The 24,008-nt window shown below is 38.9% G+C and overlaps 3 protein-coding genes across 3 annotated transcripts in view; 1 reads left to right on the top strand and 2 right to left on the bottom strand.

Annotated features, from left to right (window-relative positions):
- Positions 1 to 69: 69 nt before the first annotated feature.
- Positions 70 to 4,790, bottom strand: LOC107036582 (D-aspartate oxidase). The gene is made up of 7 exons (XM_015254633.1): positions 4,511 to 4,790; positions 2,812 to 3,024; positions 2,520 to 2,745; positions 2,363 to 2,430; positions 1,278 to 1,395; positions 1,111 to 1,212; positions 70 to 252 (listed from the first exon to the last, which is right to left on the bottom strand). The coding sequence occupies exons 1-7, from the start codon at positions 4,705 to 4,707 to the stop codon at positions 130 to 132; spliced, it is 1,047 nt and encodes a 348-aa protein (XP_015110119.1). The 5' UTR covers positions 4,708 to 4,790; the 3' UTR covers positions 70 to 129.
- Positions 4,791 to 8,583: 3,793 nt separating this feature from the next.
- Positions 8,584 to 10,526, top strand: LOC107036402 (probable 39S ribosomal protein L24, mitochondrial). The gene is made up of 5 exons (XM_015254349.2): positions 8,584 to 8,789; positions 8,873 to 9,058; positions 9,128 to 9,330; positions 10,071 to 10,257; positions 10,352 to 10,526. Exons 1-5 carry the CDS (start codon positions 8,694 to 8,696, stop codon positions 10,436 to 10,438), a joined length of 759 nt encoding a protein of 252 aa, XP_015109835.1. The 5' UTR covers positions 8,584 to 8,693; the 3' UTR covers positions 10,439 to 10,526.
- The window catches only part of LOC107036393, a 41,814-nt gene continuing 28,314 nt past the window's right edge, over positions 10,509 to 24,008 (bottom strand). Inside the window, exons 7-10 of the mRNA XM_015254338.1 lie at positions 17,952 to 19,297; positions 14,796 to 17,118; positions 11,826 to 11,978; positions 10,509 to 11,737 (exon numbers count right to left, since the gene is read on the bottom strand). Coding sequence (XP_015109824.1) covers positions 11,568 to 11,737; positions 11,826 to 11,978; positions 14,796 to 17,118; positions 17,952 to 19,297 — 3,992 coding nt within the window. The 3' untranslated portion in view covers positions 10,509 to 11,567. The remainder of the gene's footprint in view (positions 11,738 to 11,825; positions 11,979 to 14,795; positions 17,119 to 17,951; positions 19,298 to 24,008) is intronic.

The raw sequence follows: 24,008 nt of genomic DNA on the forward strand, positions 1-24,008 counted from the left end.
TTTTCTTTTTGGTACTTTTAATGGAGGTGATAATTTTGGAAGTTTGTGGAGAATAGCTCCAATGTGCTTATTAATCCTTATGTTTTCAATAGATTTACAACGATCACGGGAAATTGGAGCTACATGTAACTACAGGCGGGAGCGATAGGTAGGCCCTTTGTCGAGGATTCCTTTCAGGATCTCCGCTACGTCTAGGGCGCAACCCCAGGCGAATGTCACTCCACTTCCCCCATGTCCATAATTGTGTATTACCTTAATAAAAATAATGATGAATTGGGTCAGTGATCAGGGGGTGATTTTCTGAGTAGTGTGTTACAAAAGATCGATCGATGTTAGAATAAGCCAAGTGGTAAAACGAGATATTTATTTGTAGTCAACGTTACGCGTATGGGAAAAATCATAGCGCATCCGCTAGAAAATTATAGGGGAGGTTGGGGTAAAACGGACACTTTTGACTTTTTTTCAAATGTTAATGAGGGGTTGAAATGTTGATGAAATTTAATATATTTTTTTTTCAATAAAAAGAACAATTTTTTCCCTTTGGGATGAGCGTAAAATGAGCTCAATCGATAAATTTGTTTCTGAGTTATGAATAATTTTTAAAAAAGTCTAAAGTGTCCATTTTACCCCACCCTCCCCTATTAGTTTTCCACTGAGTAATCTATCAATTTTTGATCGATTTTAGTGGAAAACCCCGCAACTCCTCTGTTTTTTTTAAGAAAAATGTTTAATTGAAAATATTTTATAGAACAAATCAATAGATTTCCATTTTTCGACGAATAAGCTGAGGACTTTTTTATTGAAAATATCTCAATAGAATAAGATGAATAGGAAGATCAAAATGTATTGATTTTATTCTATAGATTTTTTTTTATTAAAAATTCCGTTATGCACGGGAATACGTAGGATTTTCTAGCCGACGTGGTAGGCTTTTATCACTATATTTATATTTTTGCAGCCAAACAGATGAGGACATTTTCGTGAAGACATATTTTTTATTTTTGCCCTTTGATTTCAATTCAGCAATTTTAAGAAAATGAGAACGAAGCGAAATTGAGCTATCTCGGCTTACTACTCGTCTATTGGAATGATAAATGGATTTTTAATTACTGTAAAGTTCTCTCCATTCGCTGTTTGCAAGGTTTCAAGCTCTAGCCGAATCGTTGGCCGCGCGGGGCGCAATCCCACCCACTCTTTGATAGTTTCGCTGGTCTAGAAAGAAAATTAAGAAAAGGAATAGAGAAAATGAATGGGTAGTATTGGGGTTTGTCCATTACTTCGTGTGCTGGAATTATTTTAGCGCATCCATGGCGAATGAACTTGGACTCCAGGGGGCGTACAGTTGTGTCGTAGTCGTTTTCCTGATGAGTCCCACCGAGAATAACACTATCAACGCTATCAAAATTTGAAATTAAAGAATGAAAAGTCTATATTGTTTGAAAAAGTGAAACGTAACGATTCGGCATGGACCCTACCACTAATTGCGAAATTATCGTCGAATCGAGGGATTTTAAGAATGTCATGTATCCTTGAAAGATGGCATTATTCAGCGTTTACTAAATAGTTGTGCAAAATTTTAGAACTTATAGGTATCGAGAAATTAAACAAACAAAATGTGCCGTAAGCACAGGCTCTTATGGAGTTATGATTCAATCGAAATTTTACCCCCTAGGGGATCGAAAATATGGGGGATGATGTGCTAAATGTGGTGGCGGCGAAAAATAATCGTGTATTAGGGGAGTGAATAAGAGAGATACTCCAACCCCCTGCTCCCATCTAAATTCGTGCTTTTTCGGGACTCGTCACGCGGCACAGAGCATTTTCCGTATTTATCTTCTCGATATCTAGTTCCGATTGCTGGTTTGAAATTTTCTCGGATGTTTTTATACATTTTTCTCCACTTATGAAGGAAAGAAAGTTTTTCTATAATTTTTTTATTAAAAAATGGCACAAAAAAATTCAGAGGGATTTCCTTTTTATGAATAAATATTTGAAATCTGGTAAGATTTTGAGTATGAACGAATTTGTTACAATTTAGGAAAGTCATTTCTAGAGTGCAAAGTAGATTATCTACGAATGATTTCTGAAAAGAGTTCGTAATCTCAAAAAATCGCAACTTTTCAATTACTTTATGAACATTTTACCAAAAGTAGATTTTAAATTCATCCAAATCTTCTCGAATTTTCAAAATGTTCTCTAACAGTTCAACTAAAAAAATTTTCAACCAAAAAAACCTTCATGACATTGTCCATTGAAACGACTAATTCTCGGGATAATCTCACAATTAATAACAGAAGGGGAGAAATCTTACGTTACGCCATTTCACAAGAAAAAACTTGAAAAAAAATTCTTTCCGATTTACTTCGGAATAATATAATTCCCGTCGTCGTCGTCGCAAAGGATAACCCGGTAGGACCAGGGGGCATTGACCTAGAATAAAAAAATCACTAATTCATACTTCACCTCTCCCATGTTTCCTGCTCTGTTTCTGTAAGAATAAAAACTGGTGAATTCATTACCCGAGTAACTTGACCTCTAATGGGTTTAACCATCGAGTCCCCAACGAGCTCCCGTGCTCCAAGGCCACTGCAGTTTATCACAATTCCATATCCCTCCTCGGCTAATTCGCTCAGTTTATTGATCCTTCTCGTTCTCATTGTTCCACCCAATGAGCGAAATTTATTCATTAGCCAGGGCAAAAGTTTCACCGGCTCGCTCGTATACGTCAGGAACTCAAGACCCTCGCTAATGGAATATTTTTCGCTGGTTAATTAATTTTTTAATCAGATGTATATTACCGCACCCATTTACCAGTATTTAGCGCAATGCTCCTCATTCAATCGCGCTATTTCCGCATCACCTAGGCGACGATAGCCGTACACCAAGTGTAACCATTCCACCGTTTGATAGAATCCGGGGACGCTAGATACTCGAGTGACTGGTAACAGTTGGACTCCCGTCTCGGGTGTCAATCCCGACTTCCAAAGGCTCTCGAGCCAACGGTGAGTGCCACCTCCCCATCGGCTGGTGAATATATATCATGTGATAATGTGATAAGGGGATGCACTATAGATCTTTTCATTCTGCAAATCTAGGGGAAATATTGTTCCGCCACGGCGGGCGCAGAGTGCACATCTCCCGCTTCGTGGGAGGGAAATCTGACTTTGCGCCTACGTCGTGACGCACAATAACGTCCTGACCACGGGAGGTTAAATAAAGGACTCTTGCCCTCGTTCTCGCCACCCGAGACGAAGGCCGAGGGAAGCTGAGGAATGCTGCACGTGGGCACACGTACGAAAAAGTCGTATAAAAATTTTCTATACGGATTGCGTATAGAATTTCTATAGGATTTTCGTATATGATATTACAAATTATTTCTATACAATTTCTATAGGTTTGATCTTATACGATCCACTGCCACATGTATAGAAATTTGTTTGGATATCTTTCGTATGAAAACAAAAATTTTTGTAAAAATTTATGTATCGAAATACTTTGTATAGACAATTTCTATAAGATTTTTTCATACGTGTACGACTCCTTTATTTTCCCTCCCTAGGTAGGGAATATACAACTTCGATTCATCGAACTGAAAAATCTTCGGGAAAATAATGAAAAAAACCTAATAAATATTGACATTTAATATGATGTACATTTAACCCCTCAGAGATTATGATTTCAATGTAAATTTTGTAGAAACGTTCGAAACTCGTAGGGGAATTGACGTGGAAAAAAGTGTCCGAAAATCTAGTAACTCTCAAGATGAAAATGCCTATTGTCCACGCGACGACGTATGTATGTGTTATTCATAATTGTGTTGCACGAAACCTAATCTGGAGAATATAATGAACATTAATTATTTCCTCTCTTTCATGAATAATAAACTTTCTGGGTGAAGCTTACGTTTTGTCTTCATAATGTTATCGAAAGCAGGATTTTGTGGGAAATTTTTCCTTCGTTCTTTACAGTTCACTATTCCTCTTTCATTTGGAATTTATCAATGGAAATCTCAATAACCAAAATGAAATTTCATTGTATTTTCCTTGCATTCAATAAATTTTTTGGGTCAAGTTTTCTTATGAAGTTCAATACTCCATTTTTCAAAATTTTGGATGTAAAAAAACATTAATAACGGAACACTTGATGTATCGTTGAATAAACACATGGTAAAATAACAAAATAATCACTCCATTTCATTTTTCAGCTTTTTGCATATTGAAAAAAAAAACATCAGCAATTGAACATTCTGCGTTCCGAATTCGCGACGGGAATAATTCACCCCGATAATTCAACGAAAAAAAATAACGTCAACAATTGCATCGGTACTTGTTGAAATAAAAATCCCATCTTCAATTTTCCCTCACGTACGACCAATTCCCCAATCCCCCTTCTCCCCTCCCCCCAAAATTCAATTCAATTTAATTAAAAAATCCCCCAACCGACCACAATCCCATCAACCCTTCCATATCCCACAAACCACAATTAAAATCGACTAAACCCTCTATCTTACACAATATTATCCTGCGACTCGACTCCACAGAGAAAAGGGCCCCAGAGTCCGGCGCTCCCGTCTCCGGTGGTGTCAGGAGTGAAGTTTTCACTAAAAATTACCACCTCCCACCGCGGGAAAGTCTCCTTCACAGCGACAGCAGCTGTCACCCCGACGATTCCTCCCCCAACCACCGCGATTTTCTCCGCCGATTTCATGTGACCGAAACCCCCGAAAATCCGCGAACTACAAAAACAAACGTTTTCTCTTCAATTACCCGAACGCATCAGAGAAACAAAATAATGAATCCCCTTGCCGTCGAGATGCGGTAAATCACTGTGCGATAAACCCCGCGTATCATCACGTTAGTTGATAAATACCTCACTATCTCCACTCAAATGTCAGTTTTTTTCTCCTTCATTGTGTAAATGTCACTTTCAATTGCTGATAGAAACCCCCCCGTGATACCGCATAATTTAGCATAATGCCGTTTTAAAAACAAGGTATTATGCTAGAATATGGGTACCCCTAGGAGTTCACCCCTTTCACACCAGCGCGCTGATAATTCCAAGCTGCATTATTAGCAAACAAGCATAATACCAATTCAATTGCAAGGTCTTACACTCTGTTTACCGATAGTGCAACCCAAAAAATCATTGAACCGAATGGGCGACTCCATCACTCGCGTGTCCTGCACTAGGTATCCCGGGGTACTCTTTTCACGTGTCGATCTTGACAGGAACTGAAAGACCGTAACCACCGAGGCGTCCAACTGAGACACCCAATGCTTCCAGCTCTCAAGTGCCCCGATGACGTGCTCAGATATGGGGTATTTATTTACACCGTAGGTGACTTGGAGTTAGACATAATAACGCCCGGAAATGCGATAAAGGGTATAGTTGACACCGACCAGGGCACATTGGAGGCATTCATACGGCTGGAAATTGATGAAAGAGAGGCCCTCGTTCATTTCGACGAATGCCCAATGTTTACATTTGGGGGTTTAACCAAAACACTCGACCAATGGTTTGTTCTTTCGTTTTTCTACGCTGGTTCGGCAATAAAAAATTTCCCTTGAAATTTTTATTGCGTATTTAGTATTTACGTCTTTTCTGGGACTACGGGGTTTCCTGTGTTTTATTTTGGAGGGGAGTACCGCGCGATCTCCGTATTGGGCCGTACGCGGGACTGCAGGGGAAGTATTCCTCGGAAATTGGTCCCCCAGTTGGGTTACGCAAGGTGCCACATGATCTTGACATGAATGAGCGGTTTAAAGAGACGAATTTCTGGACAGTACGAATTTGGGTATTCAATGATTGGGAAATTTGACATATGAATATTCAACTTTTCTTTTTCATTGGGCATTTTTTAATGAAGTGTAGGAATTATTTTAATGAAAGGGTATAAACTCAATAAATTCACTCCCCAAATAACTTTTCAAAGGGTGGATATTTGTCCATATATTGTAGGATCGCCTTCTTTACGGAGTCGTCATTAAAAATGCAAACAATCTAGTATTTGAATAATTATATTTCAGTCGGAAGAGTGCTCTTGCTTACGGTCCAGGGCAGACTGTCCACGGTCCCGTTCCTAATAAAATAATATGAGATTTTAGTCAATTTTTTCATTTGGTGAACGTCGTAGGAGTGGAGGAGTTTCAGAGAATTTATAAAACGACCAGTGTCACAGTCCATTTTTACAGCGCTTAAAACCGGCCGGAATAGGAGGAAGAGAGGGAAGTAAGATTGTGAGATGGAAAATGAAAGAATTCAATATACTTTTTCTTCTTTTTTTTGTTTAGGTCGTTCTGTCTACCATCAATCCTCAGTCATTCATAACTGTTTATCCAAAGGAAAGACGCGAGCTTGAAATTGAGAGCAATTGAGTTTCTACAATTGTTTGTTTATGTTGGGTTGAGCCGTTCTGTTCCGCATTCATTCACGGTTGTTTTATTCCCATTTTATTTCATTGTCAAATTTTTATTCTAGTAAGAAATGAATAGAAAATAAAAATGAAGCTATTTTCTTCTTGCAGATATTTTGCTGCAAATATTGACGGAGTGGACAGATTTAGGAAGATTCATCAGAATGCCTTCTGCATATTCTTCTGCATTCTCGTAAACCTTGCTTCTTATCTCGTCACTCCGAAGATAGTTCCAAAACAATCCATCCACACTGAGGAAAAAATATCATTCTGCAAATCAATTTTATTTCAGACAAACAAATGCCCGTTCTTTTCACACAAAATCTCCCTGTAATTTCTTACCTCAAACAAATTTGATTGACAAAATTATATTTTTTTTCTCAGTGCGCAGATCTTGATTCGAAAATGCGGAGCGCAGGAGAAAGAAAACGAAGAGAATTAAATAAAAAACCTTTCGTTCAAGGCTTTCTCACGCGATAAATTGTCACAGATACCAGTTCAACTCCAGCATTAGGAAATCGCCCAAAATTGTGTGAAAATTGAAATGAAAAGTTGGAAAATTAAATTAATGCAATGTGGAATCGAATCAACACATTACGCAATCCAACGGAACTTTTTGATTTCTCGAGACAGTTGATACGCTTCACTTCGATCTCCTATTCGTATTGTGTTTGACGTTATCGTATATTGTGCATATGATCGCCTTTGGTTCCCAATCCCGGTGGTCAAACCATAGATGTATTTTCCATCGGGCGATGACGAAAGTTTCAGATAACAGACACCACTGTGCCTCGAATCGTGTGTCATATGATACGACATCGAAGACGTGCGTTTGGTTGACTATATACAAAATGCATTCCAGATCCTCCCCAGTAATTTCATTCCATTGCAGTTTCATATAAATTGATATTAATGTTAGTCACCGATTAATTCCGGATGTGTATGTTTTATAATCTAATCCCCAGAATTATTATACAACTAGTAGGTCTGGTGGCCCACCTTACGGCGGTCCAATTTTCTCTATGTGATCTCCATGAAATTGACATTGAGATGATAAAGGCTAGAAAATTCTAGGATGTTCTGAAATGTTGTTGTAGCACCTAAAGAGTGCATCGATGATAAAAAGGTCTCGTCGGTAAACTCTCAAAACAATCGAGAAGTTTGTAATTTTTTACGGTAATTTTACGATGAAATTGCGGTGAAATTAATGTACCTAAACATTCCCTCGCAGAAAACTGCAGTATAGTCGGGACTTTTTCATAATTTGTCTGATTGAACCCAAAGAAGACAAATAACTAGTTAATAGTTGTTTTTTTGTTTTGTCCTCTTCCCAACTAAACTTCCAAAGTCTTCTGAAACATTTTGCATTGGAAAATTGCAGAATTTCCAGACGATTCGCAAATGTTTTAGGATTCTACACCATTTCGGACCTGTTTTGAACTGTTTAGAACCTTCTGCGAATTTCCGGAGAAACGGACATCTCAAATTGGATAGAGTAAGATTCTTTATTCGATAGAACCCCCATGTTGTTTTTTTATATTTGGAGAGTGAATCAATTCTGAGGGTATTTTACGTAAGATTACGCATAGAAACCCTCAGAATTAATCCACGCGCCTAAGACACAGAGTTTTGCTTTCCAAAGCAAATGACAACGAACATGTCATAATGAGAATGCAGCTGGAGATTTTTTACTCAGGAGTTTGTTTATCCTTTTTTGCTATCAGTAAATTGATGTCACTGATTTTTAGTGACATTACATTTACTGAAAATCCGTGATATTTCTGGAAATTAGTGATAATACCACTAAAAATTAGTGACACGTTTCTGAAAATCAAAACTTTTGTTTATCTGTGAGTGAGTGTATTCGAATTTAACTAGCCACCTCTTCGCATAGTAACTCGATAAAAATGAATTCTTGCACAAGTCTCATTAGAAGTATCGTCATTATGCGATGACATAAATTGGATAGAACAGTAAATCCAATGATTTATAAAAGTAAATTAATAAATTCAGGTAATGTAAACACACACTGTAATTACTTCCTGCCATGAGTATTCCGGCTCATAAAATAATACTCTGATTTCTGACTTGCGACATAATGTACTATTTCAGAACTCACAAAATATGAAATTTTGAAATCATCGATAAAATAGAACTCTTTAAAACCCGGCGCATGTGCGATGAAGCACGTGAGACACTCGGTTTCTTGGGGGTTATGGAGTGGTCTATTTACGTATGACAAGTGTATCATTGAATTATTCGTCACATCAACTAAATAATCATGAGATACCCGAGGTTCAAGTTCCCCGAATTGGGCTATTGGTCCAAGCATTTCGCAAATTTGCCGGAGCGCTTTATAAGACGTAAAATGGAGCAGGTATTGTTGTTAGTTCTGTGCCTAGACCCAGTGGATAACCTCACGAGAGCAGTGAAAAATTCTAATATCTCGACTTTCCCAAGGTCTATTGGAAAAGCCCCAAGGGAGACCCTAGGTTCCTCCCTACAGTAGTTCAAAGGGAGGTGTTCAAGTTCGGAAAGCATCGGCCATGGACTCGCGAATTTTACTTAGAGAATTTCCCAGGGAAGAAACTTTCACCGGTTTTAGTGGAGCCCATCAAGGAGTGGAGCTACTTCAGAGGGGACAGAGTAAGAAGTCAAATTATTCTATCTGATAAAACGTATAATCGATTTCAACATTTTATCCTTCTCCATTAGGTCGAAATATTGGTGGGACGTGACAAGGGAAAGCAAGGATTAGTCCAACAAATCATTCAGGAGAGGAATTGGGTCATTGTCGAGGGTTTAAATACGAAGATGAAGACTATGGGAAAAAAGAAGGATTTTCCTGGCATTGTCGTCTTGGAGGAACAACCGCTTCTTGTCACCACTGATATTGCTTTGGTTGATCCAGCTGATTTGTGAGTTGGCCATTCAATTTATCACATGAGAATAATTCCAGTTTATCCCAGAATTCTCAATTCTGTATTTTAATTATTGAAATTCAGAAAATTCATACAGATCATTTCTCCAAGTACCTCTGGATCTAGCAAGTTTAGATCAAAATGCCAGAGGATCTGTTTAGGGGTTCCCAAAATTGTTTCGAAAAAAGATATGAAGCATCGTTCAAGATCCTTTTTTTAATAAGTTTTTAAGTCAAACTTTGAAGATCTGGATTTCATTCTCTATTTTGAAACGAAGACTCATGAGATGATTTAAAACTGGCGATGTTTGAAGATCACGATCTTTTTCGCGAGGAATTAAAAATTAATTAGTTTTTCAATCTAAAAATCCTTACGAAATCGCAACAAACGTGAGCATTGTTGAAATTCTACTAAAAATCTGCTTCATGCCAAGAGTCAAGGTTTATAGTGTAACAACTATTGTCCATTTATAAGCAGAAAATGTTTGAAAATAGTTTTTTTGCAAAATGTAAATTGAATTGTGCATCATCTATGAGTTTTTCTCAGCGTTTTTAACGCAAGTAAATTAAATTGTAAGAGCGGTCCACATGAAACTATAAACATTACTCATATTTACAAGGAACACACTCCAATCATATCCAGGAAATACTAGGAAATTCATACATTCATTGAGTATGTAACCCTTGTCTTCATTCTTTCATGTATGCATTTTGTTATTTTTGATTTACCGGACACAGGAAAGCTTGTAAAATAGAATGGAGATGGACAGAAGATGGTGAGAAAGTTCGAGTCTCAACAAGAACAGGGAGGATAATTCCGATTCCAATGACAGCGAAGGAAACGATGGACTATAAACTCCCACATCTTTACAAAGAGCAGCCTAAGGACACGCCCAGAGACGTAATTGAAAAAATTACCTTCAAGGTATAATTCCCCTGTCAACAATCCATTCAACTCAATTTTCGCCCTTGATTAATAATTACAAAAAAATCATGTAATTGTTATAAAATTGTTACAGGCTGAACTCAAAACATTCGAGATGGATATAATGGATAAGATGGGAATCAAAGAGGATCGAGTAGCTCGCAAAACCTACTGGTACTAAACCTAAAACCATCCCCCTGTTTACCGAAATTTTATTTGTATCGCAATAGATAATAAAGCTACGTTATACGTTAGTTAAAAAATCCAAATAACCGTGGATCATTTATTTAAACATCATCAACATACGTTTTGTTTACGAATGAAAAGAAGAAAATACAGATACAAAACATTTAGAGACAGAAAATTAAGCGATACATTAACAGCGCTTGAATAAGTAAATGCATATTGACTAATAGAAAAAAACAATTGAACGAAGAAAAAAATCATTCGCAGTGAAGTTTACACCACTTTACAAATACTAATTAGTTAGTCTCATATGCCGATCCCCCACATATCACAGCACGATAATCAACAAACGCATTTTCTCAAGTTTACAATTTAAATTTAAATACTCCAATAAAATAGACTTTTCCTTAAATTAGCAACATTTTTTATATTATCTAAGTCGATATTTTCCGTCAATTGCGCTTGATCTTCCACTAAACCCCTCGTGCTTCAGCCAATTCCAAAATACAATTATTATATTTACAATTCCTTTCTCACAATTTTCTTCATGAACGATTAAGAATTAATTAATTAAGTTTATAAGGCAATGGCGGCATGTTTCTTGTTTTTTAAATATTAGGCTAAATAATTCTGACTGAAACTAGAAGCTTTAATGCCGTATCCTGACCATAATTATTGCACTGCCAGCACTGTTACAATTCATAGATTGAATTACCATTAAAAATAAGGAGAAAAATTATTAAGTCCTATGCAGGATCGTATGGCTCAAGCATGTGTGCCTAATTGGCCCACAATTAACAATAATCGCTTCCCCTCCATGAAAATAATAAATGTTCTCATCATGCAATTCTTTTCCTTCGATGAGCAGTCCGAGGAAAATTCAAATAATTTATATTACTTTTTTTTCGTTTTAATACGTAAGGCAAGGATGCTCTAGTCTAAATGCAATGGACTTCTCACGGCCAACGTAAACTAATGATTTACGTTTTCAGTATTTACATTCATTTTATTCTATTTTTAAAGCTATGCAGCAGCTTTTACGATTTATTAGTTAATTATAATCGAATATTTAATCGTTGTTCTGCGACTTCTTCCCCCTCAATGTGACTAAACAGTTTGAACATTCACGATGACTTGGTGGCTGGGTGCCTGACTAGGAGATTAACTTCTCCATCCTGTAGTTTCTTCATCAAGGACCACGCTTCGATTCTCGACAGACGAGTCACGTCAGTACCGTTGACCTCTAGCAATTGGTCGCCGGCAGTTAAGGCACCTGTTTTCTCAGCAGCACCACCTGTTCAATGAGTTGAATCATGGATTATTATATTGCTATTTTGAGAATTAGGCGGAAGGGGAGGGGGGGGGGAATGATGGGAACGTACCAGTGAATATTTTCTTTATGACGAGGGCTCGATCACCCAGTGGACTGTCCCTGCCACCCTCCAGGCTGAAGCCAAGACCAGCACCGTCTTTAAAAATGGCCACGCGAGTTGGGGGACCCCACGCAGTGTCTTCGATGCCATTAGTTTCGAACCCTGCAGAAATTAATTACTGCTTAGATGGATTTTTCGAGTGGTTATTATACTGATCGATAAATTAATTCCGGATTTCGAGGGAAATTGTAGAAATATTTAACAGTCAAATCATAAAAAAATAAGAGAAATTTAATAAAATTCCATAGCTTCTCAGAAATTTTTTCAGATCTTGAAACTGATGTTTAAGATTTCAAGATTTCGGAAAGGTTTCTGAGAAATTGAAATTTTTTAAGCCAGTGAGGGATGGCGACTGAATAAGAGGAATAGCCACAATTATTGTCATAATATGGATGAAAAAATACTGGAATGGTGAGTAAATCTCTGGCGATTTGGAACTTTTGTAAATATCTTCATGAATTCGGAATAAAATTTCAGGGAATTCATGAGATTTTTCTAGAAATGTCTGATGTTTAATGATTTCTAAATTTTAGGGCTTTTATAGAATTCAAATTTCATCTTAAAATTTTGAAATCCTTCAAATGTCAAGTCGATGCAGCGTTCAATTTTCCTCAAGAATTTACAATTCAAGTACGCATCTCCATATTCTACAAATATGGAAAAGCTAGATTATCTCAATGAACAATTTCTTCTCGAATCCAATTTTGAATAAATGCATACAAAATTTGCATATAATTGCCAATAAAATTCCAGTAAATTTCTAACAGTGTATCTTTCATCGTAAAAAATAAACACCGCATCAACTGTATAAATTTTCCGTTAAAGTTCCCGTCTTTCTCCGGTCACTTGTATAAACCTTTTCTCAAATTCTTCCTTCCAATTGAAAAAATCAGTATTCTCCGAAGCATTTAGATTCCTCCAGATATTGGAGCAAGGAATTCAGTGCGAATCGCCTTAATTGAAACTAGTAAAAGTTAAAAATAGAAGTTCACTAATGCACCAAGTATGGAGCACCGCAATTTATTCTAAAACACTCATACCTCCAACGATACATAAATAAAAACCTAATGTCGCATACCGTTTCAAGGCTTATTTTCCGCTATTTAGAGTGATAATATACGACTTCATTACATTTATTACGAAAATATCAGTTTTATGGATATAAGAAAGCGGAACGTAACTTGCAATCAGATTGAATATCATCAATGTTATTGAGGGTATAAAAAAAATACCCAGGAGAATGTAGTTACATATCCGATAGCAACGAGTTGAATAAATCTAAGAAGAACTTAACACAAAACACTAATTTCCCTGTTCCTAACAATTATATTTTTATCTCTCCCAGCGCACACAAAAAGCTAATAAAAGTCGAGTGTATGAATTCACATCATGATGACTTTTCGTCTCCATTAATTTTAATCACATACAAAATCAATACTAACAATTGTCTTCACTGTAAATCCAACAACTCGAACATGCATATCATTATCATGCATCATTTCAGCGTACAATTTCCCTGGGAACTGCCCATAAAAACTTCCAAGCCCGAACCAAAAACTCCACTTAAGCTAATTAACAAAAACGGAAATAGCAGAAGCTTTAATTAAATTTTATATCCCGAAGATTACTACTGAAATACACTGTTGAAAAATTTTTAGCTGAAATTTCCTGTGCACTTCTTGCAAATTTTTAACACATTATGCACCGAGAGAAAAACAAACAGGTTCTCACGCAATTCTTGTTGGCTCAAAAAATCGCAAATTACAAAAAACCAAAGAAAAAGTTGTTTGATTTGAATTTAAAAGTTTCAAACATGAATAATCGCTCTGCGTTCAACAGCAACTGAATATTTAATTCACACGAGACTGCGCCTTTCCAGGATGGCAATATTCCTCATAAAGGGAAGTTTATCAAAAAATATTTTGTCCCTCAATTAACCCTAGATCACCCTATGAGAGAAACTCCGGCGCGCGTCCTTTTTCTTTAATTACAATTCACTGACCGGAAAAATTCAAAAAAATTTAACTTTGTCACGTGAAGTGTCTAAAAAATTATAGTAGTTTTTAGAACAACATATTTCCCAAAATTCCTAAAGAAAACAATTAATTTCAAACAGATGAATTATTTCTTCCCAGGTTAAATGAAATTGCCCATGACGCGACGTTGCCGGAAATTCGCTAAACGCGTCCGGGCAGTGAAGAGCGAATTCGGCAACGCTAAAGCCTAAATAACACGGCGGGGAATCCCCGCGGAGGTGACCAGAGATGCCCGGTCGCGTTTGGTGACCAGACTACGGTTAAAAGATTACTATCCTATCATCATTATTATATTATTCACGAATTTATTATACGTGATTATTGAATAACCGTAACGAAAACCTACTGTTCTTTATTCCGCATAAAACAAACATTTTTCGGGAGCAAAATACCTGACAGAATTGAATAACAAAGAATATATGTACTTGAAATGACATTTCTTGCTTGCACAGAGAGTAATCATTTCTTGGACCAATTAAATCTATTTTTGCGACAAATGGTGAACAATAGATTTTATTTTGCTATCAGTATTTTTTAATTTGCGATTTTCTCGGTTCAAACACGACTGGTTTGAGAAAATATTTGTTTTTCTCGCGGAAAATTCAAAACTTTGTCGAAAAATCAATGCAATCTGTAAATTTCAGTTCAATTATTCCCCGAAAATTAATAGAAATCCAACAAATTCAATTAAGTATATTATTTACTAGAAATGAGTACTGAATACTCACGATTCAATGAAAAATTAAAGTAAAATGGAGAACGCTTGTCTCACAAATTGGTAATTTCATTGAAATGCCAAGATTGTTCCCCGCTGGCTGGACTTCCCTGTCACTCAACTTAAAATTACTCACCCCCGAAAGTTCAATTATTTCCAACAACATACCTTCAACGATAGTTTCCACGGACTCAGTTCTCGTCCTGAGCTTGCCTCCCTCCTCCGCCCTGGCCCTGGACACGACAAGAACGACCTCCGACCTCGGTTGCTTGAGAACCGCCAGACTCTCCCTGTGACTGAGCCCCCTCGTACTCCTCCCATTGATGCTGAGTATCCTGTCCCCCCTCTGCACCCTCCCGTCCTTATCAGCGATAGAGTGAGCCAAAACTCGATGAACAGTGATCTCCTTAGCCTCACAGTCAATCCCCCCAGCCAGAGTGATGCCCACACTGCCACTGGGATTCTCCTTGTGCAGGAGAACCACAATGACCTCATGCGACCCCCTGGCCTCCTCGAGGCTCGCCTCCTCAACAAGCAAAGCGAGCTCCTGCTGGGATATCAAACTGGTACTACTGGCCAATGAACTTATACTGCCAAACTGTTCCCCATAAAATCGTTCGGCATCATTTTCCACCCCAACCGAGCGAATACTCTCCTCGACACTGCTGTCCAAACTTGGACACCTGTGGTGGTTCCCCTGTGCCCCGTGCTGAGAATGGTGATTGGTAGAATAGTCGGGCTTCTCCAGGGCCTTCTTCATGTCAGTGACACTGGCACTCCTCCGTCCCAAACTCCTCTGCATCGGTATCTTCGAGGTTCTTGACCTGTCACTGAGTCTACCGGACTCGTCAACAACATCTGCCTTCATTCTCCCATAAGTGGGTATTTTCGATACAAATGCTTTGTCTTCCGGCTCCAGTAAACTCGGTTTTACGAGTGATTTAGTGTCTCTGGAGTCCAGTGACAATCTTCCGTGCGATACCGAGTGAATGAGCTGGGCTTCCGCACGCTTGGGCTCCGTCTTACCCGCCAGAATGTCCTCAAGACTCATCTGGCTCTTTGAGCGCAGTACAGCACCGTCCTCGAAATTAATTGGCGCTCGTGATCTGCTTTTTGTTGTTAACGTTGTTAGGAGATCGTCGTTACGCGAGTCCACGGACTTGTTGCAGGAGTTATCGATCCGCTCGACCGAGGGCATTCTTTTGGGTCCCAAGAGGGCCGTCGAGTTTGCCTCGTCGAGGGTTAATGACGATCGAGTACGGGGGATTCTCGTCTGTGGCACCTGGGACTTTTCGAGACGATTGCTGTCTTCTATTAATAAGGCCTCCACTTCCGTTCGCACCCAGTTCTTCAGGTCGTTAGAGGGCTGCATAATGTCGGGCCTAGGGGGTGCTCTCAGGGCTGGCACTGAGGTGGTCCTCTTTGGAAGATACTTGGGGGACTCGACCATCTTCGGTTCGTCCTTGCACACGAAATCCTCGATCACCTCGACATACGCTATCTTGACGCTCTGCTGTGTTGGCTCAATGTTACAATTGCCATTTGTTATTTTCTCGTAATTACCATTGCGTTGATTAATCGCAATGTCCTCGTCATCCGAGAATTTACGCTGAATGAGGGGAGAACCGTTGAGATCTCTGCCACTTCTGCACCTAGCGCTGGCAAGAATGTTCTTTCGATTGATGGCTTCGACACTCTGGGGCTTGAGTACACGTCTAGACAACGACTCAGCGCTGGCCTGGGAGCCTGAGGTCAGAGTTGACGATGTACTGCAGTTTGTCTCAGTGCTGCTCGAGCGTTTAAGCATCTGTCGTTGTGGAATTCCAGTGAATCTCATGTTGTGCTCAGGTGGTGGTGACCTTGGATCACAGTGACTCGAGTTACTACCACTGCTGCTACCACTCGACGAACCATTGGAACTCAAGTAATTTCGTTCGGCCGTGTAGCCCTCAGTTTTGGAATACTCTCTGTCAGTTGTTAAGTAATTTTTCGAATCCATTATCATTGGATAAGATCTGTCGGATGACAGATTTGAACGATCAGATGGTACTGGCGATGTTGGCGGACTGAAACCCCTCGATATACTACTCTGAGAACTACTAACTGCTGAATCATTGTCCGAGTCATCGTAATCACCACGCGTCTTTCTCTGTCCAATTCTCGGACGATTACGTATATTCTCGGGTGATACACTGGATGATACAAATTCAAAGCTGTAGTCACTTCGCGTTGGACTGCAGATACTTTCTAAACTCTTGGGGGGCTCAGTGGGCGTCACTGTGGAGGCTGGACTAGTCTGTTGGCTTGAGGGTGATGTGACATTTGATGAGCCATAAACTGTTAGACTTTTGCGTTTAAAGGCTGGTGAATATTTTGGAAGGATTTGCGGCGCTGGCATTTTAAACGTTGTCGTTTTTATTGGCATACTTTGGGTACTTGTATTGCTTGCTAGCGAGCCCTGTGAACCCCATTTGTCTATTAGACTCGCCTTCTGCAATTGAAAATAATGGGAAAAAATTATTACTGAGTAGATCTTGCTAGAATTATGATTTTTTTCAACATTTGGTGTTTATAAAGAAATAATTGAAATTGTTTAAACTTTCGGAAACCTAATTTTTTAGGCATGAAATAGATTTCTGGTAAAATTTTGAATATTAATAAATTTATTGCGATTCCGAACAAATGATTGTTTGTAAATTATTGATAGAAAAGACTCGCAATTTTCAAAAATTGCAACTTTTAAAATGTTTTCCAACGATTCAATACCGAGATTCAAACGCAGACTCTCAAAGTTTAAATAATAAATTAATTGTAAAATAACCGGGTAAAATAACCGGTCAAATGGGGCTCAAATGAAAGCTCTGATGTTCGACTACAAAAGTAGAAACGCATTTCCCTGGAAAAAAAAAATTCCAAAGTGCTTGGACATCCTTAAAGTTATGAATGAACAATTTTAGTCAGTCTTTAAATTGAGCTGACTGGATAATAAATAGAGAACATTAAAATCCATGTAAATTCATAGGATGACTATTCCGCCTCATGTATTTTCCAACTTTATGAGGAAATCATTCATGAACATGTGGAAACCTTTATCTCCACCACAATTGCTTTCATTAGAAAGTATCCCATCAATTGCGAAAAAAAATGATTGAGGTAATTCGTAAGAGAAGTTTGAGGTGAATTTTTCCCGCGATTGTAGCAAGATTTACAGCTGAATTTTTTAGCCGCTCAACCAATCACATAAATCATCCACAAAGAAAGAATCACAAGAATTGCAATCACGCCAAGAATTTAAGCGAAAGAAGTGACAATTAAAGCGTTTACCTGTTGCACTAGAATAGAATCCCTCGATTTAATTTCTGGAAGATCGATTATCGGCTGATCCACAGGGACAGCGTCCTTCTCGGGTATAACAAGTCCCCTCAACTTTGAAATACCTTTCCTTCTCTGTTCGATCAATTGATTCAAACTGGTTCTCCTCATATCCTCAGTACGACGGAATGTCGATGCAAGCGAATTAGCCCTGGATACTTGTCCATTGGCAGGCGGTAATTCACCGTAAGAAATTCCGCCGGAGAAGCTAGTTGCCCTCGTTAATACCGGCATATTCTTTACCTCCTGCAACAATACACCAGCGCCATTCATATTCGCCGGATTAATGACAGATTTAACGTCAGTTAAACTCGCCGATGAAGTCAATAATCCAGATTTTTGTGTGGCCATTAGACTCGTTGATGTCTTAGTGAAAAGTGTCGTGACACGGCTGACTGATTCCTCCGGTGGTGATGATCTTGGCAGACAAGGCGGCCTCTCTGTTCCCCCACCGCTCGTCAATACGTCAGAATGACTTTTACCAGAATCCGTGAGATCACAAGAGCTGTAGCAACGATCGTTCTGCATCGTGCTGCACTTATTATCATCATCAACAAAGAAATCCTCCGATGATTTATACTTTGATAATCGTCTCGATGTGACAGTGACGTTAGTCACCGGATTATTTGGAAATAGGGGTGATTCTATACTGCCCTTGGAGAACATTGCTATTTTATCTCTCACTGATTTCTCAGATTTATCGTCCTGACGCCTCAGATCACCGTTCAATGAAAATTTACGCGAATTAACACACGTCTCGTTTGCAATTCTACCATGTACCAGTGCTTTCTCGTACCTAGGTGGTCCTGTTAGTGGCAACGGTGGAGGACTGTCCAGATTATCTTTACCACTCGTTTCATTATCGATCTTTGATTCTTTCGGATAATATCCAGCAATCTCGATTTTCTTTTCTGTCAGCACGACTCCCTGTACACACTGTTGCTTATTATCCCTCGTATATGTATTCGTAAATGTCACGGGATTTCTCTTGCTATCTTCCAGGTGGGAATTTACGTTGTTCAATGTGTCTGTTTGTTTTAAGGATATATCTGGCTTACTCGTTACTATGTACTGCGATGTTATACGGGTCTCAGTTACTTGCGATGGTTTAGATGTTTCGTATTTTTCTGTATCATTTATTGTACCATTCGTTGTCATTGTGGTGGTACGCGGTGTTACAACGTATTGGTACTGCTGTACAGAGGCGCTGAACTCTTGGTAAGCCGCTGGAAACTCGTCCCCATCCGGGGGCAGGCGTTGACCGCCTCCACAGTTGTCCATCCTACCATTTACCGCGCCTGTTTTTCAGGAGACAGAAAAGAATATTGTGAGTTTTATTTCAGAACAAGCAAAAAAAAACACCCCGACATCCCGGTACACACTGTATAAGTAATGAAACAAATGTCAGTTTATGACGAGACGAGATACATAGGTGTGAGCATGTATTTTCCACAATCTCCAATCAGTTTTGCGGTATTTCGTTGTTGCTGAGTAATGCTGGTACAGTGAATATCCATTAAAATCCATTAGAAGGATAACAATGTACATTGTTATGATCGCAAAATGATAAAATACAATTTTTCCCTGTTTGCAATACGAATTCTTAACACAGGTAAACTCGGTTTATCGTCTGCCCAGTGTTTATACCATGATTTACTGCTTATCAGGATGACAATTAGAGGCATCATTTGTGATATCGTGGTATTCAATTAGCGGTATTCTTCAATCCCGGAAATATCTCTTCATAACTCGAGCACATATTGAGAGCCAATCAATAGTACAAGGAAATAGAGACGTTTTTCTCGGTGAAAAAAGGGAGATCTAAGAGTCATGCGCATGATCCAACGTTTACGTATCCTGCTCACTTTGAATTATTACCGCTATCATACACTGGGGCAAGTTAGTGGGCATAGGCGAATGCTTTTATCACGATTTGTTGGGGGAAAAAATTATTCAGCAGTAAAACTACTCTTTGGGGTTCTCTCCTTCGCTTCTCTCTGCTGTCGTGTAGTATTCTGGTCAAAAGCGTTCAGCAGTTTTTTACAACGATAACGTCAACACTACGGGTTAGTCTGTATTTATCATCTAGTTGTACTTGACAATATACCGATCGTGGCTTTTTTTACAAGTTTATCAGGCCAGTGCAATCATCCGGCAGGAGGGTGTATTTCGAAATTTATGAAACATTTCGTTTCATTTTGTACGAGTGCATTGAATTATGCGGGAATAATAATGCTGGTGATTTTTCGATTGAAAAGATTCAAGTAAACGATTGGACATGTCGGGTGGTGCGGGCCACATGCATGATACCGAGACAATCTGATATTTCTGCGATGAAATTAAATAGGGAAATCAATGTACATTGTTGCGCCGATTCTTTGCAATCGGGAAAGGACAGCTCGCAGATTTATGAGTTCAAGTGGTACATGGGGTATAACTCTGTTTCGAATAGAGGGGACTGGATAGATTAATATGCTGCGGTTGATCAGATGGTACCGTTTTTTAAATCGAGAATTACAATGTTTGAGTTGATTTGAGTATTCAAATTTGTTCACTCATCAATCTACTGCGAACTATTCATCTCGATATTCATTCCTCGCCAAATGGTATTCAATTTTATTCAATCATTTATGCATCTATTTTAATCTTTTGTTGGGCGTCGTTGAGAATTAAAATGGAGAGAGCTGTTGTTCGGTCACACCATTTTTTTCAAGTGCTCGAAATGTTTGGGGGAAAAACGCAAACATTTTCCCTGAAATAATCATTTTTCAAGTGTAGATACAACTCATCATTTCTATTTATTATATTTTATTTATTAATAACATCATTCATTTATTCAGTTTGATATCATCAATTGCGTGATTCTTATTTTCATACGGTTGATTTCGCGGAAGGCCGTGCCAATTACGGAAGAATAATTGTTTAAAACTATCGAAAATGCAGGAAGCAAGTCGCTTTTGCGGGTTGATAAAATTCAAAAATGACTATTATCAATAGGAAAAAAGAAAAAAAACATGACATGTGTGTAAATTTCGGTAATCATTTGAACTCGACCATCGCTCGAGTCTCGAAGAATCAATTATCAACATTCTGATTGTCCTCTGTGATAAAAATATGCATTAATTTCATCACGGCTCCTGCCAATACTTCCGATAAGTCGTTTCTGACTTTTCCCGAGCTGTAAAATCCTAACTGCCACCATAATTTCTTACATTTTGTCATATTTTTTCATGTACCTCGTATTGGAATGAGTCAATTGTTCCGATCAAATGAATAATCGACGTCCTCGAAAAATCTGTCATCTAAACTTTTTTCTCAAATAACATATTGAAAAGAAGTATCAAAAAAATGTTCATCAAATACGTCTGATACCGGAAAAAGTCGTGACCCCTCCCTAATCCAGTAAATATAGAAATAACAGTTACGTGTGAGTCTATTACCTGGAATGAACTTTTTCACACAACAATTCATCTTCACAATTTCAACTGATTGAAAAATAGTTTTTACATCGTAATAGAAACCTCGGATTTATCCACAGACATAATGTCACGTTAGTTTTGCTACTAATCGATGACCTAACGGGCCCTATCACTGTGGGTTTTAATGCAGGAAAAATAATCAGAGGGGGGGAAAATAAGCAAAAGAATGATACAAGAAAAAGTATAAAAAAACAAAAAGTGGTCGGATGACTCGAGTCTACGGCACCGGCATAGTCTCACGGTCGTCGCGGATCAGTCTAGGTATTCCAACAATTTCCGATTTGTCGGTTGGATCGCGCGGAACGAGACTTCGATTCTGCGAAATCCCCCTCTCCCCCTGCCCCCTTATCCTTTTTTCTCTTATCAGTGTAAATAGTTTTGTTTTTCCCGTTGGAATGTTCCATTATCATCAATTTTGGAGCTTCCAGCTGAGTAAACATACATTTTTTTATCCCAACGACTTATTTTATTTCGGCAAGTGCCTCGGTCATTGTTTGTTGATGGACTTGATCGTTCATCCTTGACGAAGTACCCTCGAGGCCAGAATGAGAGAGATAAAAATGGAAAATAATCACCTTTTTTATTGACTCTCATATGTTTTATTTCTATCTATCCTTCCTTTTGGGTCACTGAACCCTACGAGACATTCAATGTATGTAGATTGTTAGAACTCATTGTTTCAAGAGGTGAAATTGCACTTTATAACAATTGTCTTTCACACACGGAAATTCGAGGGGAATTACTGGGCGCATTTGTGCCCTGGCCAATTCACTTTTCAACTTCACTTCAAGGATTTCAACATTCTAACGCATATACATTAATGCTGTGTATGTACACGATGGTAAAATATTTGCACTCTTCTTATCTCTGGGTTTTTTTTTTCTTTAATATCGGAACGAACGGAATATGAATGCGAAGATCCGAGGGGGCCCCGGGGGGGGGAGCACTTGTTTTATGCCCGACAACACGTAGAACAATATGAAACAAAAATTGGGACCCATGTACCATGCCGTTTACCGGTTTCCAGACGTCCTCCGACTGATAGCAAATACGAGAGTAATAACTTCCGATTAAAATTCCACGTTTTCGTACTCACGACAAACCACCGCAAAACCTATAATCGTAATCACGCATGTATCTCCTCGGAACTCCCGCAGTACGGTATCGCTATGTGTGCCTATAGGTGAGTGTGTACGTAGTCTAATGCGTTTGGGCTTATGTTTGGATTTTTTCTTCTCTTTTTTTTCAGTATTTGCTCCGATAGCAGGGGACCGGGGGTTCTGTGCGTCACAGACACTCGTGTGGCTGTCATTTCGCCATATGTTCAACAACTGACAAACTCCCACCACTTTTGTCAAAATAATTCCTCCTCACTCAATTATTTTTCATGCAGCAGCAACTCGATAAAAATAACAAAAAAATTCACGACAAAATTCCGGTATTTTGAGTTTAAAAAAAACCATTATCTCTACTCATAATGATAAATGAATAGCTCTTTGTTATCAATCATTACCTCGCTGTTTGGAAATCCTCTTTTTATACTCCATAAACCCGGTAAAATTGAATATTCAAACGATGAATAATAAACACATAATAATAAAAATACTTAATGTCTAAATTTAAAAACGATATATGACATTAAATTGTGAGAATGGGGCGGTATATGTGGGTTATACCAGCTAGATGGTTGCGGTAAGACTGGGCGACATTGCTCGTCGAGGCCAGCTTCCGTGGTTAAACCATGCAACTCGAAGTAGAAGCCAACCGGTTCGTGGAAGGGATAAGCCCAGTGGGCCCCCCCTTGAAAGGAACAAACGTGCTGCCCCGCTACATACACACACACATCTACCACTTGGACGTCATCGTCGTCGTCGTCGTCGTCGTCTGTACCCGGCGACGTCGTCACCGAGATAGACGCCGGTGTTCCTCTTCAGCGCTAATGGTCCCCCCCTCAGTCGCTCTATATCTCCCTTCCCCATCCTCTCCCCCTCGCCCCCCGGCCCTCCTCACCCTCTTTTTTACCCACCCCACATCTCCTTTATTTTTTTCCTCCCCATGCGCCTCAAACATCTCCGCTTTGCTCTCAGTTTCACCACTCATTTATTTTTATTCCCGCATTTTGCAGACGACAAAACGAAGAAACGAGTGAATAATCCCACCAGTGACACATAACGATACGACAGGTGAATTACTTGATCAATGATATTTATAAAGCCATCGCCACTCAGTGATGAGTGCAAACTAATGAGAAATCATCGCAAACGTGTGTCATCGCGCATTCAATGATTTTCTTGTTTGAAATAATTCGCGTTCCTTAATTAATACGTCACTGATGAAGTTTGGGGTAACGCGAGAACTTGTTTTGCGGAATAATATGAACATAGGACGCGGTGGCGAACGGCAGTATCGGATTACACAGAGTGCTAATGTCTGACCTCGAATTATGAGTGTTTCTCATTTTTATTGACTTCTTTAACTTTGGGGGCGCTTGTGTTTTTTCGCTTCGCCGATTGAAGGAGAGGGGGGGGGG

The sequence above is a fragment of the Diachasma alloeum genome, unplaced genomic scaffold, assembly GCF_001412515.2.
Source record: "Diachasma alloeum isolate Michigan unplaced genomic scaffold, Dall2.0 Dall_scaffold_00176, whole genome shotgun sequence".
Classification (NCBI taxonomy): Eukaryota; Metazoa; Arthropoda; class Insecta; order Hymenoptera; family Braconidae; genus Diachasma; species Diachasma alloeum.